Source organism: Podarcis cretensis (assembly GCF_951804945.1).
Source record: "Podarcis cretensis genome assembly, chromosome: 9".
Classification (NCBI taxonomy): Eukaryota; Metazoa; Chordata; class Lepidosauria; order Squamata; family Lacertidae; genus Podarcis; species Podarcis cretensis.
Window position 1 is genome coordinate 69,320,805 of NC_137178.1, and position 15,565 is coordinate 69,336,369.

Sequence of the window (15,565 nt, forward strand, 5' to 3'; positions counted from 1 at the left end):
AATGCAACTTGCTTTTACACCAAATTCTGCAAAAATTGATACAAACTTTTAAATAGGTTTACCATATATAAAGCCTAGTTACTTAATAACTCATAAGTCCTTCTCAGGGCCTGTAGATTAAAAAAAATATCACTATACAGTAATGACTGCTCTTTCAGTGAAGACAAAATCTTCTTTGAGACATGCTAGTAACAAAATTGTTTTAAATTAGGGAATAATTGCAAACAATTAGATTGGTTTTGATATTTCATCCTAAAGATGAAAAGTTGCAAACTTTTCCTTTTGTGGAAAAAACAATCACATTATCTCTTTTTCAGTTGAAAACAACTTGATTTATAATTGTAAAGTGTGGCTTTCATTTCTTTTTTTAAAAAAGAAACTTTTATACATCACGTACATGTTTTTAACATTCTGTAATTGAGCAGCAGCTTTGACTTTTTCCTTAAGCAAGGCATATATTTTTATCACCTTTGACCCTTCAAGTTCTTGAGCAGGTTTAAGGTCTCTGAAAAACGGAGAGGGTATTTTCTCTCTTCCTTGGAAAAAAAAAGTCATAGTGGAGTTTAAGGTGACAAGTCTTAAACACATTAAATTGGATGGGAAGTCTAAGAATAGGGTGAGAATTGTGAAGTTAATAAAGAGGAGCCGATTGCAAGTTTCCCCATTGCTAAAGTGCTGTAATAACAGGTGTTAATCATCGTTTGATTACTAGCTGTTTTAAAACTCATACTCTGCATTTCAGTCAGCTCATGGAAAACAAGATTAGTACAATAGAAAGAGGAGCATTCCAGGACCTGAAAGAACTGGAGAGACTGTAAGTAACTTTTTATTGATTTGAAATACCACAAAGCAAGTTGTTGTAATTCCCCCCCCCCCACTGCCCTCCCTGTTTCTACTTTGAGTTAAACTGCTGGGATTTGTTTGCCCTCTTGGAATTCTTATTGGACAGAATCAAATGTAGCAGTAGATTCTTGTAGAATAGAGGGAACAATTCTATGTGGGATAGAGGGGAAAACTGAAATGTAATTTTCATTTTTTGAAAGACAAGTTTTATTTGCAATCTAATGTGAAGAGTTCTAGGGACATAAACAATTTTTCTGGAGGGAATGAATTATAACTCCTAACTTGGTACAATTTAATGATGATAAAACTTGCTCCTTCACTAAGAATACAATTTAAGCATTTGGTTTCCTGTACGTTGTATACTGTGTTGTGGGAAAGCAAAACATTTGTGTAAGGGAGAAAATTAGTTGTAAAACGCTCTAAAATTTAATGCACTGTACAGAAAATTGTGAAGTGTTTGAATGGATCTAAGAATGTGAATAGAGAAATGGGTTGTATTCTACTAAGTACTGCTCAGAGTAGACACAGTGAAATGAATGGAATTATTTCCATTTACTTCTATGGGTCTGCTTCAAGTAGGACCAGTGTTGAATACCACTCATATCAGCCTGTGTTTATAGTACTGTAGTAAAGTATTTGGAGATTTGAAAGGCCATCCTGTTGAACGATAAAGGCTAGTTAGTTGCTCTCGCATTCCACCTATGCAGTTTCTTTGAAAGCTGCATTTCTGTTGTGTGTATACTGTATTGCATTTTGACAGCACTCAAGTCTGCAGTAATTCAGTTTGGGACATGAGTTCATGTATGTTGCATTCTTCTGTCCTGTTTAGCTCTTGCATAGGATTGTTCATTGCTTATAGGGAACAAGGCCATCTCCGAACTATACTGTTTTTATGAGCACTGTTTTTAGTTCTCTGGGGCTGACTTGTGTTTTATTTTTTTTAAAAAAACCACAACAACAGAATGTAACAACGGCTTCTGTCTTTCTCCACCCTTTTTGCCATTCCCTCTGTGTAGCAAGGATGTTTTCAGGACATCACTGGAAAGTCAGACAGTTTAAAATCTTGAAAAACAGCAGACTAACTTTCTGTTTCAACTTGTATGGGAAGAGAGTATCTGTGTCTTGCATGCTTTAACAATATGCCAGTGCAGATTTTCTTGAATGGTGACGGTTCTATACAGTTTTGAAATATGGCATAAATTTGTTTTGGAAAAGGAACATTTTTGCTTGTTTTTGCTAGGTGGTGTTTTGCATTGATACCGTAGCTTGCAAAAGCTTTTTATTGATAATATGGAATCAGAAAAATAGGGAAGGGGCGTGCACTGGTGAAGTGGTTTGTGTTTGAGCATAGGAACTGAAGTTTGCCCAGGTCTGCTGCTAGTTGAAGTTTTTCTTAAAAATACTAGCAATATCCCTTTTAAAAAATCATTGTGTTTCTGTAAATAGAGAGTGATGTGCAATTTATGCACACATACTATTGCCAGTTTTCATTTCTGGAAATTAGTTTACAGAAAATTATTTCCTAAGTGTTTGTCCAAGATCAACAATTATTCTTGATGAACTGTTAAGTCCCGGATCACATACTGGTGGAAGGTGCTCGTAAGATATTGGCGTGAACATAACTTGTCAGCACATTATGGCTAATTTCATCCTCAGAATGTTATTGAGGTATGTGGATTGTGGCCTAAATCCCTAACACTTTTATGAAACTGAATTAGCCAACTAAGTTTTTACTCAGAGCAGACCTCTTGGAATTAGCAGACTGAATTTAGTCATGCTCATGAATTTCAATGTGCTTTGAGTATCACTAGCACTGGATATAATCCCATGTATATTTCAAATATGAATACTGTACCTCTGAAGAATGCCCCCCCCAGCAAAGTTGTACCTATTCATAAATAAACAGTGATGACAGACTTAACACCTTTTAAGCACAGCTCTACCCATGTCACATTCAAAGGTTTAATTCAGTGTTTCCCAAACTTGGGTCTCCATCTGTTTTGGACTACAGTTCCCATCATCCCTGACCACTGGTCCTGCTAGGTAGGGATGATGGGAGTTGTAGTCCAAAAATAGCTGGCGACCCAAGTTTGGGAAACACTGATTTAATTGGAAACTACAAAAGAACTCCAAAGGTGGAAGATACCCCTCTCTCCACCTGCCTCAGTTGTTTTCTAGCTGGGCTCCAATACTACAAGCGAGCCCATCAAGGATAAAGCAGTAGGGTTTCAGCACACAAACCTCTTGTGCACTTAATTTCACCCTTTCCTTTTCCTCTTTTACATGTGACTGTATATAGCTCGATGCTTAGGGGTTACCTTGCATTTTGGTTAATTAGCTGAAACAAGTAATTGTATATTTTTTGAAAACCACTGCTTTTTTGTGGAAAGAAATAACAGTCATGTGGTTAAAATGTATTGGAACTTGTTCAAAAATCAGAATTCGTCTTCTAAGTTTAAGGTTTTTGTTTCCACCCACATTATGGTAATAGTGTCACAGTTTTCTGCTCTGTTCAAGGCTCAAATCACATGTTTTGGAGTAGAATGAATTTGGAGCCAGAATCCTTTGAAATCATCTCAGCTGCTGGGCTATGAACAAGTGTTCAATATCTGTGAGGAAAATATGAAAATTCATTTTGTTGACAATTACCACATCCACCTGAGAGATAGATGTTGTTGTCTTGAGCCAATTCATCCCTTTGAGATTTTGGAATTCAAACATATTTCCCAGGAAATTCACTGATAACTCTCTTCAAATAGTTCCTTTATGTACATGGCGCAGCAGGGACTTGGTTAACATGCATGATATTTAAATATCAAACAAACTACATTGCTGTGGCAGTCTTTTTGATGTATTAAGTGGTTACCATATAGTGAATGCAAAACCCATCAAAGCTGCTGGCTGGGTTGTGTTCTGTGATTTTGATTGCTATTTAACCACCATACAGTTTCTAGATTAATCCTTGCTTTCTGTTGTGACACACGGTCTGGCAGACTGATACCGTGGTTTTCATAGCTCTGCAATTTCATCGGTGAAACACATGCCTGTGCTTGTCCCAAGGGCAGCGAACCTTCTGCCTATGGGCTGACCTCAACCTGCTAGGGTGTCCAGTTTGGTTCATGAGGTCATTTCCACCAAACCATTCTCATCTGATCACTGTTGGCATCATAGGGGGCAGTAGCAGGGTGGGAGAGAAGAGTCTTCTGCTGTGCTTCCCTCTGCCACCACTTTCATGAGAAGCTGCTTTTGAGAAGTGTTTGAAGGCAACCTCCACACCTGTGTTACAGCTGGAACGGGCTGTGGATGCTGTCGTAAAGCCTTTTCAAGTCTCCCCTCCACTCTTAAGCTTCCAAGATTTGGAAACTGAAAGAAAGGGGCGGGAGACTTGGAAAGTTGTGATTGACAGGTGTGTTGGCCCACCCAGATGTCAAATTTGGCCCATGAGGCTCATCCAGATAAGGATCTGCTGATAAAGATCTGGCCCTTGGAGCCAAAATGGCTCTCCACCCCTGGTTCACCCTCACCCCATGTTTGCATTAAGCAAAGAATATCCCTATGGAAAATTCCACCTTTGAAAAACCCATAATACCTCTAGCAACTCTGCTCTTCCTCACCAGTCATTGAGGTGATTGTTGATAACGTAGGAGGAACAGAAGACACCAAGCGACATTATAGGAATGTCATGTTGGATCGCATTCTATAGCCTCTCCTGGTATACAGTATACAAGCTCAGAAAGAGTCCACAGTGCCATCCAGGGGGGTAGGAGAACAGCAACTGACAGCTGCAGGGCTTCCCTAAGGCAGGAGTTCAAATTCCCCAGAAGTCCAAATGCCGTAGCCAGAAAATAACCCTTTGACAGGGAAGGGCCTGGAGAGAGAGCCGCTCCTGTCGCAACAGCTAGCTATCTCCATAGTCAAAAGGGTAAAAGGCCTGCATTTGGTACTAATTTGTAACCACACCCTGCCCCTTGAGATAAGGGTACTTAAGAGTCCAAATGGAAATCATTTTGAATACTGTACTGCAGAAAACAGCAGTGCCTGGGTGAGCAAAACAGGGGGTTTTTTTTTTACAGCATGCTACAAGAACAAGTCTATTAGATCCCATTTAGTCATCTCAAATCAAATTCGCAGTAAAAACAATTCCATGTATCAAAATCCAACATAAAGAAATAAAGATCTCCACTTAAACGGCTTGTTGAAATAGGGAACTTCTTCAGTGGGTGTTAAAAAGACAATAGAGGCTGTCTTATGTGTAATGGGAAGGAATTTCTACAGTTAGGTGCACCCACAGTAGGAGCCTGATTCCTGTATTGTATGGACAGATGATAAGATGATATCTCCAGGATACCGTCTCTTTCAGTGACTGATTGGCGGGTGGCGCTGTGGTCTAAATCAGTGAGCCTCTTGGGTTTGCCGATCATAAGGTCGGCAGTTCGAATCCCCACAACAAAGTGAGCTCCCGTTGCTCTGTCTCAGCTCCTGCCAACCTAGCAGTTCAAAAGCATACCAGTGCAAGTAGATAAACAGGTACCGCTGTGGTGGGAAGGTAAACAGTGTTTCTGTGTGCTCTGGTTTCCTTCACGGTGTCCCGTTGCGCCAGAAGTGGTTTAGTCATGCTGGCCACATGACCCAGAAAGCTTTCTGTGAACAAGCACTGGCTTCCTCGGCCTGAAAGCGAAGACTCAACCATCCAGGGGTCCTTTATCTTTACCTATACCTATAACAGGTGGAGCAACCTTTTTAGTGTTATGGAGGGCAGCACTGTGAATTGGTAGATAGCTCAGTGGCAAAGCATCGCAGTAGGACTAGAGATGTGGGTTCAGTTCTCATCCAAAAGAAAGAAATGTGGCTTTCGCAAGGCAAAATTGATTTGTATTTTTTAAGTGACAACTTCAAATTGAGAAGGGGAGAGTAAAGGACTTCTGCTCTAGTGAGCAACAATTTAATTGCACAGCCACAGACCAATCCATTCACATGACCTAACCTATCACATTTCTCCTTTCATTTCTCCTCAGTCCCACGTGTAAGATCTTGGGCTTCCAGTGATATGCACCAGTACCAATTGGGGCATGAGTGCAGTGTTACAGCACTGGATTGGCATACAAAAGATCCAGGTTAAATTCCTAACCACAGGTTCCCACAAGAAAGAAGAAACCCCCCTCCCCAAATTCCCAACAGCTAAGAAGCAAGAGTAACTGACACATGGACTAATACATCTCTCAGGTGGTTGTAGGGCTTGTTCACACCCAGGTTGCATTTCATATTGTCCAGCCCAATTCATCTTGTCCAGTCATGCCACCCCCTTGTTAATTTATATGAATGCCAATATCTGCTAGATATTTCCTAGCATGCCTTACCTTTTGACCAAGGCTCCCCCCGCCAATGGCAACTGCTGGACTCATCCCTACTGTAATTGGGACAATGAGCTATTTGGCCTCTCCCAGTCCCCTTGCAGGTGCACTAGTAGCAGGGACAAGCAGAAAACCCAACCCCTTGCTTCTGAGTATTTGAAGTCTGCCTGGTTGCTGTGGAGAGCAGAGAGACAAGGGGATAGTGATAAACGGTGGGTAGCAGCTGCATACATAACCTGTGACTGAGTGTTCATTAACTCTGTAATTTGAGAAAAGGCACAATGGCTATAGATGCTCTTCCAAGCCTGCATGCCTCATTCAGGCTCCCTGCTCTTTATGTGGGACTGTGTATAGTTGGGGGCGCCTGATGTGTGTATTTGGGGTGTCCTCTGTTGGGGGTGGTGGCATTGTCATTGAGATAGTGCTTCTCCATCCACCGCAGGGAATTGCACCAGAACTGCTTTTAGTTACTGATTTTGCTGCCTCTCCTCTAATCCTGAATGGAAGAATATGTCACATGTAGTTGGCATCACTAGCTGTATGTAGAGTGTAGGCTTTTTGTGTTAATAAAGTTGTCTGTGCTCCTTGTCGCCTTTCCCAGTATATGGGAGAACTCAGCAGGGTTTGGGGGTGGAATGGGGGTGTCCAGTGCGACTTCAAGCTGCATGTTTACCCTGTTCCTCATTTATGCTGTTGCTGTTGTGTGTCTTGATGTGGTGGTGATGGTTAGGTTAGTACATATAATGTCACCATATTGTATTAGAGAGGCAGACAACGATGTTCTGTAGCTGTGGATGACTACTCTGCACATCTTAATGCTTTTTGATGTCTGATGTTTTTAGAGGTTTCCCCTCTTCCTCCCAGGTGGCCCCCAACTCTTCTTACCTGTGAGGGTGCCTTGTTCTTGTAGGCCCAATTGCAGCAGTTGGAGTGTTGAGTGTTAGGATTCAATTCCCGTGCTGCAGTCATGGGATTGTTTATATCACATGACGGTGTATGTTTTCATTCCACATAGTGGGAAGTGACGGACACAGGATGTTTGTATTACTGTGTTCCCGTGATGTAGGACGTTTGTTCCTTTGTCTCTTTCTCTTTGCTGTTTGATGCTGATGAGGAAGGAGCTGAGTTAGAATGCTCCAAGCGTATTATATGTACCGTAAATAAAGTATTTTATCCAAAATGCTGCGCTACTGAGTCTGTTACGCTGACTGCCAATACTCTGCTGATCCTGAAGTGTGCTGATGCCTGCAAGGCATCAGTTGCTGTGATGTTTGTGCTGGACAAAGACCGTTGTGCTTGGAGTCTCCCGACCGACCAGGAGGGAGAGAACATGCCAGCCGGGCATGTGTCTCTGCTGGATTCCTACTCATATGTAGGACCTCCTTACATTGAGATGGGAGTGATGTTCCCTTGCCCTGGATATAAGGGTGTTGTACTCCAGTTGACTATGGAGGTATAGGAGTCCTGTTCTCTGATGTTGTCCTCCATTATTGCACTCTAGTGCTGCTTTATATTGGCAGTGTCTTGCCATTGTGAGGATTATGCTGGTGGAAGGAAGGGATGGAATACAATTTTTTTTTAAATGCCACCACCAGATTAACTATACAAGACATATCATTTTGCTTCACTGACATGAGGGGATTTAGTAGCAGTTTCATCACACTCAGCAGGTGTTGAGATGAGGCAATGATCACACTCTTGGTCATTTTTAATACAGTTCACAAATCGACAGCAGAGGATCCTTTATCTCTCACAAGTAAATGAAATGGAGGTGTAAATAATACAAGTGGCATGTTCCGTTATTAAATCAGACTGTGCTTTTGGAAGGGGCGCATGTAAATTGCAATGACCTCTGATAACATGTCAGGCACTTGGCTTACTGTTATAGATGCTGAGATCAAGCCACTGAGAGCAAACTTTGTTTTAATCTGTGTAATCTCACTTTGCATTCTGTGGTCATTCCTATCAGAGGTGTTTGGAGACAAAGCCTGCTGCAATATTAGACCCTGTTCACACAAAGAGCTGTTGTGGAAAGCAGGTAGAATCTTAAGTTTGATGTACATGCAGCAGCCCATGGCTGCATCCTTTAGTCCATTATATTGTAAAATATTGCAGCATAAAGCTGCACAAGAAGTCCACATAAAAATACAAATCTCATTCCTAAATACTTACATTAGCTTGACTTTCAGCATGGATCCTGTTCCTTCAGAGTCCATGGGAACAGGTCTAAAACTAGGGGTCACCAGTTGGACCTTTGGGTGACAATTTAGCTTGGTGAATCCTCTGAAGTCCATATACCGCTCATGTGTGCATATATGTATTTGCCTTGATGTTGCATATACAGGCAGTGCTATTTTTCTAGAAAAAGAGGTACTGGATCCTTGTGAAATTCACAAAAATAATATAATAGAAGCCCAACTTCTGTCTCCCCAAAAAAATCAGCAGGAAAAAGAAAAGGCAAAGATTGCATTAAAAAAGACCCGACTCAGATGAATCAACTTGTTGAATTGGTTAGAAGTGGCAAAAAACTTTTTGGAACTAAAAAGTTACTGAGAGAGTGATTAGAGAGTGTCCTCAACACTAGGAAGTGCTGTCATGCAATGGCTTTGGTGGCATTCAGATGCCATGTTTGCCAGTCCTAAACATTTCTTCATCCCTCTCTGTGTGCTTGCTCCCTCTTAAAGGTAAAGGAACCCCTGACCATTAGGTCCAGTCATGACCGACTCTGGGGTTGCAGTGCTCATCTCGCTTTATTGGCCGAAGGAGCCGGCATACAGCTTCCAGGTCATGTGGCCAGCATAACTAAGCCGCTTCTGGCGAACCAGAGCAGTGCACGGAAATGCCGTTTACCTTCCCGCTGGAGCGGTACCTATTTATCTACTTTCACTTTGACGTGATTTCGAACTGCTAGGATGGCAGGAGCAGGGACCAAACAACGGGAGCTCACCCCGTCGTGGGGATTCAAACCACCAACCTTCTGATCAGCATGTCTTAGGCTCTGTGGTTTCACCCACAGCGCCACCCGCATCCCTGTTCTCTTACTTCCCTCCTTTTAACCCAGCTTTATAAAACATTTCTTGATTTGTCAGATCATGATCCTGGTTTGGGAATACTTCTTGAATGGTATGTGACAAAGTAGTTTGGCAAATCTAGTTTTCACACAATGCTGTCAATGACTCAGGGATGATGGGAATCGGAGTGCAGCAATATCTGGAGAGCCCCAGATTCTCTACGCTTGCTGGAGTGCAGGATTTTGCTCCTACAAAACCTACATTTACTTTTGCAGATGTACCTGCTCAATTCTTTTATCTGTTGAAAAACCACCCGTAAAGTTTTTTTATTTCTTGTAATAAATATGCAAGAGATTGCAAACCTGTTTCCTGTTTAGTATCCTCCCTTGTCTAAATGGCTTCACTGCACAGAGTTGGGTTTCCAACCCTTAGGCTAGACACTGGATCAGGTGCTGTTGTGCAACATGTGCTTGTTCCATTTTCAAGTATAACTGCAAGGACGTAGGTTGGCACTAGGAGGCAGCTGTTGATGGTGTAATTTAGCAAGGTCAAATATTGAGCAGCTATAACTCTGTCATGTGTCCAGTTTGACGCTTCCTGCTTTGGTGTCTTGGACGAAAAGATTTAACACAAATTTTGCCTGCAATATATTTTGACTTCCCAGCCGTACTGTTTGAATTCTTGTGTGCGCTATTCCATTAAAAGGCCTGAAAACCCGGTTTCCTTACAACGCTCTGTTCTACCCAGTCCATAAGTACAGGGGTTTTGTCCCTTACAAAATCCACAAATCCACAAAACAAAACATTAGTCTTTCAGAGCACAGTCTAAAAGAATATTAAAGTGCTGCTTGATTAGGTACCCAAAGAAACAGCAGTTTTACCAGCTATGGTATAACTTTGACAATATAAACATTTAACTATGACAAAGCTATTCAGTTCTAAGCATGTTTTTGAATATTCTCAGAATTCTAGTTAACATACTCTTGTTAGTATATTTGTTAACATACTCTTGTTAGTATATAGTATAGTGTATTTAAAGAATCATGCATCAGTGGCTCACTACAAGCAGTTGTTTGTATGAATTTGTTTCCATGTCGGTGGGAAAGGAAAGAGAAGCAAAAGGTGTAAGAATCGTTTGTTGTGGACTTTTAATGAGCATTAGAGTACCACAACCAAAGTGAGATGGAAATCTGAGTTTGGCTGCAGCCAGCATCAATTGATATTCTTTAATGATGATAAAAGAGATTATTTCCACTTCTTTTCAGCCGTCTCATCTTCCACACGCTCCTCTATATGTGAGCATTGTATAGAATGCTGATTCAGGTCACTGCACCAGGGAAATTAATGTAGTGAATTTTCTTAGTAACGGTCATGACCCTACCAGTGGTAACTAGTATTACATTTCAAACCATAAAAATGGGCACTGACTAAAGATTGATTAAAACAGAACTTTAGTCTAACTTTCATTATGTATTGATGTGCAATGCCCATTTTTGCAGACTTCACCCATAGATATTTGGATTAGATGTCTGTGAAAAATATATATCGCAAATGGCCTTTCAAAAGAGCAGTCGTACTCAGTTACAGTTCTATAACTGAAAATATTAATGTCTGACTGCAATCTGCCACCCACTTATTACCGTATTGTTGACCTTTGTCTGAGGAAGCTAATTGGGGAGCTTGGGCAGATAAGCAGAAACTTTTCAGAGTGCAAACAATCTCTCTCAAGTCCTGCAGAATCCGAAGTGGTTACCAGCCTGTTTTGGCAAAAGTGTTGCATAGAGTGGACATGTGCCCTACTTTACAGAGGACAGTTTTCTGTTTGAAAGCATCATCCATTGTGAGAGCTGTCTGGCTGAAGATAAGGAACCATTAGAAGGGAGAGCAAATGTCCTGTAGCTGCCCATCAACACTTAGAACTTGGACTAAGTGCAACATAGCAGTCACCTGGTCACAGTCTTATCCTTTACAATGCGATAACTGTATTTCTGTTTAAATTATAGTAATTATTTCTAAATCTGCACCTATACCTAAAAATTAGCAGTGTAGCACCTATATGTTTTATGACAACTAGTGTTGTGTTTTGGAGTGATGCTTTTTAGGGATACTTCAGTGACCATCCTGGATGCGGGTGGTGCTGTGGTCTAAACCACTGAGCCTCTTGGGCTTGCCAATCAGGAGGTCTGCGGTTTGAATCCCTGTGACTGGGTGAGCTCCTGTTCCTCGGTCCCAGCTCCTCCCAACCTAGCAGTTCAAAAGCACACCAAAAAGTGCAAGTAGAGAAATAGGTACCGCTCTGGCAGGAAGGTAAATGGCGTTCCGTGCGCTGCTCTGGTTTCGGTGTTCTGTTGCGCCAGAAGTGGCTTAGTCATGCTGGCCACATGACCCGGAAAAACTGTCTGCAGACAAATGCCAGCTCCCTCGGCCTGTAAAGTGAGATGAGCTCCGTAACACTAGAGTCGTTTGTGACTGGACTTAACTGTCAGGGGTCCTTTACCTTTACCTTTTTTAACTGACCATCCTAGCATTGTAAAGTCCAAAGTGGGGGAAAGTGTCAGTCTAATGTGTACACTTGCTCATAAGTTTGCATTTGGCTAAGTGAGCTTGGCAGCATGGCAGTAAACCAAGGAAGCAGCAGGCAGAAGAGTAGACCTCAGGTTGATGTTAGTGGTAGATTGGCAAACATTGGCACAGAAAAGGGGAGCGAATGAAAACGTTTCCTCTGACTTTTCCCTGTCCCTTGATAAAAAGTGGTGGATAAAGGGATAGGGAAGAGATGGAGGAAACATTTTCATTTGGTCCCCTTTCCTGTGCCAGCATTTGGTGTTTACAGTGGTGCCCCGCAAGACGAATGCCTCGCAAGACAGAAAACCCGCTAGACGAAAGGGTTTTCCGTTTTGGAGGTGCTTCGCAAAACAAATTTCCTATGGGCTTGCTTCGCAAGACGAAAATGTCTTGTGAGTTCCTGCGTTGTTTTTTTTTTCCTTTCCCCCCCATTTTTCTAAGCCGCTAAGCCGCTTAACAGCTGATCCGCTAAGCCGCTAATAGCGCTAATCCGCTAATCCGCTAATGGGCTTGCTTTGCAAGACGAAAAAACCGCAAGACGAAGAGACTCGCGGAACGGATTCTTTTTGTCTTGCGAGGCACCACTGTATAAAGACACTCCCAGGGGGATGTGTGGGGACAACCCAAAGCAAATTTCAATATTTGTAGCATTGGTTATATTGCTCCAATGGCAGTCATTCGAACTTACAAAAACAAAACCTTACACATGAGATACTCAAGGGAAAAGTAGAGATTTTTGAAAGCCTCTCCGGCTGTTGATTTCAATGGAGGAACAGTGCTGAAGCAGAGAGATTGGGTGGGATCCCATTGAACAATTATCTGCACAGGACCTTCTTCTTCCCAACCCTTTCCCCTTTTTCGATTCTGTACAAAAAGGTGGGTCAGCAGGACCATCACTGGCATCATATCCTTTCTCCTTCCTCCAGCTGTTCCTCACTGAAACTTGCCATTTTAGAGGCTATTTGCTGGTTTGTGCTTGTGTTTCATTGTTATTGTTGTTTAAAAATATATATATATACACAGCTATAATATAGCTATAATGGAGAAAACTACACAAGGCCTAGAACCTTCAGGCACTCTTTATATTAAACTGGCATTATTTTATTACACATACAGTGGAACAATCGTTTTCACAACAACCCTCCGTACAAGCCTGGAAAATATGGAATTATAATTGATAAAATTATTTACTTTCACCTTGTTATTTTAGCCCATGTGCAACTGCACATATTCCTTGTGCCTATTTTGTAGTTTGCTTATCTGTTTTAACTTTCACCTGCTGCTGTAATTGTTCTCTCTGTTTTATAAACTTTATAAAGGGGGGGGGGACCTTTAGATCCACATAGAGACTACACATGTGTAAAGTGTAGACTGGCTCCTAGACAGCTATTAGAAATGTTATCTAGAGTGTTGGTGCAATATGGCTTAGATGCCACTGCCTCATGAATATTTTACTTGTGTCTACATACCCAGAGGGGTGTATCCAGCATCAGTAGTTGGCTTAGGCAAGTGCCATTATCCCAGAATGGCCACCTTCTGATCTTGACCCACCATTGCTGATGTGGAGGATCTGCCATCACTGCCACCTGCCTTCAACAAAAGTTATAGGGCTTTATTTTGGTGGCTTTATCCTGGTGGTTACCGTCTGCTTGGCACTGCATTGGCCCTCCTCCTCTGCCATGTCTGTTGCAAATGGTGTTCCTTGCCACTGCTGCTTGCCTTTGTGATTGGTGTTGGCTAGGAGTAGCAGCTGCCCAGGACCCACGTACCTATGGGACCGCCTCTCCTGGTATGCCCTGCGGAGGGCCTTAAGGTCCACAAATAACAACGCTTTGGAGGTCCCGAGTCTCAAGGAGGTTAGATTGGTTTCAACTAGGGCCCACCCAGGGGCTTTTCAGCACTGGCCCTGACGTGGTGGAACGTTCTGTCACAAGAATCTAGGGCCCTGCGAGATTTGACATCTTTCTGCAGGGCCTGCAAGACAGAGCTGTTCCATCTGGCCTTTGGTTTGGACTCGGTCAGACCCTTATGTTTCCCTCCCCTTATGGTCTTGATTTATTGGCTATTTTAAAATGAGGCTGCATTTTAACCTGTATTTTAAATTGGGTCCCCCCCCCCTCTTTTTCCTCTATTATGTTTTTACTATGATTTTATTAGTGTTAGCTGCCCTGAGCCTGGCTTTGGCCGGGGAGGGTGGGGTATAAATAATAATAACAATAATAATAATAATAATAATAATAATTTATTATTTTATTAAATTTATTATTATTTTGCCTCTGTATGGCAGCAGCTGCTGCTTCTGGCCACCCTCTTATACTCTGTCCCACCTGGACAAGTATATGGTGGTGGCCCACAGCTTCACATGTCCTGCCTACCCTATTCATTTATGTGTCATATGTGGAATAGGGACTGCTGCCGCTTGTGGAGACAGCATCTTCTGTGGAAGGTGGATGGAGTTAGTGGGTGGAAACTGGAGGGAACAATGTTGTTGGAATGTCTCTGTAGCAATTTCATGTGTGGAATTTCAGGGCTGTGTGTGAACTTTCAGGGTTTTGTTTTAGCATCAGGTAGAAATGTGGAGCTAGGAGAAGTCAGGATCTAATTGAAGTTGCTTTTAAGCTGAGTATGGGAGAACCCAAAAAGAATCTTGCACTTACTATAATGAACATGCTCTCTGTTATCATTGTAAGAAGTAAGGAATAGGATTGCTTTTAATAATAGTTGTAGCAAATTATTTGTAAATGACTATTTGTAGTCATTTTAGCAAATGAGTAGTATTCACAGCAAATGTTTTTACTACTGCTTGCAGCAAATGTTTACCATTTTTTGTTCACTATGAATTGCTGCTTGGCACCAAGTCCTAAAATATGATGTGACTGCACTGTGCTGCACTCTTCCCACATGGATGTAGTATTGATCTTCAGGTCCCTGCTGTGCTACCAAAGCTTGAGTATTCAGGAGGACTCTGAAAATGCTTGGCCTCATTTTTGACAGCTGGGGTCAATATCTTAGGGCAGGTTGTTCTGACATTTTTTTTTTCTGGATATGTGTGTTCATTTGATAACTTCCCTCAAGCAATTTGGAGGGGGCAGGTTTAATACAAAAATGAATAAACATCAATGGCAATCACCCACTGCTACTTACTGCTTTCACTGCACTGCTTTTATACTGACAAATACTGATTTGCCCCAAGCACTTTTCAGAGTAAGAGCAGTGCTACAAGCAGAACTCTCTTTCAATATCTGCGTTCTGTAATTCTGCAGTGAAACAGAGGAACTGTAAATATTTGCAAAGCTATGCACATTCTAAAATTCCATCTTTTAAAAGAGGCATGGATGTATGTTGTTTATAGGTACAGATCCTCTTGATGTCTAGGAATATATAAACTTAAGGGTTAATGCTGCCCAGCTTTCCCTCTGAAGGTAGATAATGAGCAAAAGCAGAGAATATGCTTTTGAGCAGTCCTGGAGGGGGAAAGCAGAAAGCAGTTGCTCCTTGTTAATCAGTGTTGAGACAAACCCTCCTTTCTAACATACATGGTTTTAGGTACGGTACACAGTGCACACTATCCCTTAGCAAGGATGGTGGCACGTTAGTGTTTATCAGTTAATAAAAGACTGTGTGATTTGTGTCTTGAAAATTATAGGGTTTTGTACTCCCACACCTGTGCTTGCTTATTTTTCCTAAATATTAAGTAATTACTCTGTGTTTGGATTTATCAGTATCTAAATACCACACCAAAGGTTCCATTTTGCTGCAAATTACAGAAGCTACAGAAAGGTGGTTAAGGGACTGA

At 41.7% G+C, this 15,565-nt stretch overlaps 1 protein-coding gene and 1 long non-coding RNA gene across 7 annotated transcripts in view; one reads left to right on the forward strand and one right to left on the reverse strand.

The window, feature by feature from the left end:
* LOC307223648 overlaps positions 1-15,565 on the reverse strand; it is a 730,364-nt gene that overhangs the window by 697,340 nt on the left and 17,459 nt on the right. The gene's annotated exons all lie outside the window — the stretch shown is intronic.
* The window catches only part of SLIT2 (slit guidance ligand 2), a 233,023-nt gene that overhangs the window by 4,447 nt on the left and 213,011 nt on the right, over positions 1-15,565 (forward strand). For all 6 annotated transcript variants that reach the window (XM_079989604.1, XM_079989605.1, XM_079989606.1 and 3 more), the window contains exon 3: positions 743-814. In XM_079989604.1, coding sequence (XP_079845730.1) covers positions 743-814 — 72 coding nt within the window. The remainder of the gene's footprint in view (positions 1-742; positions 815-15,565) is intronic.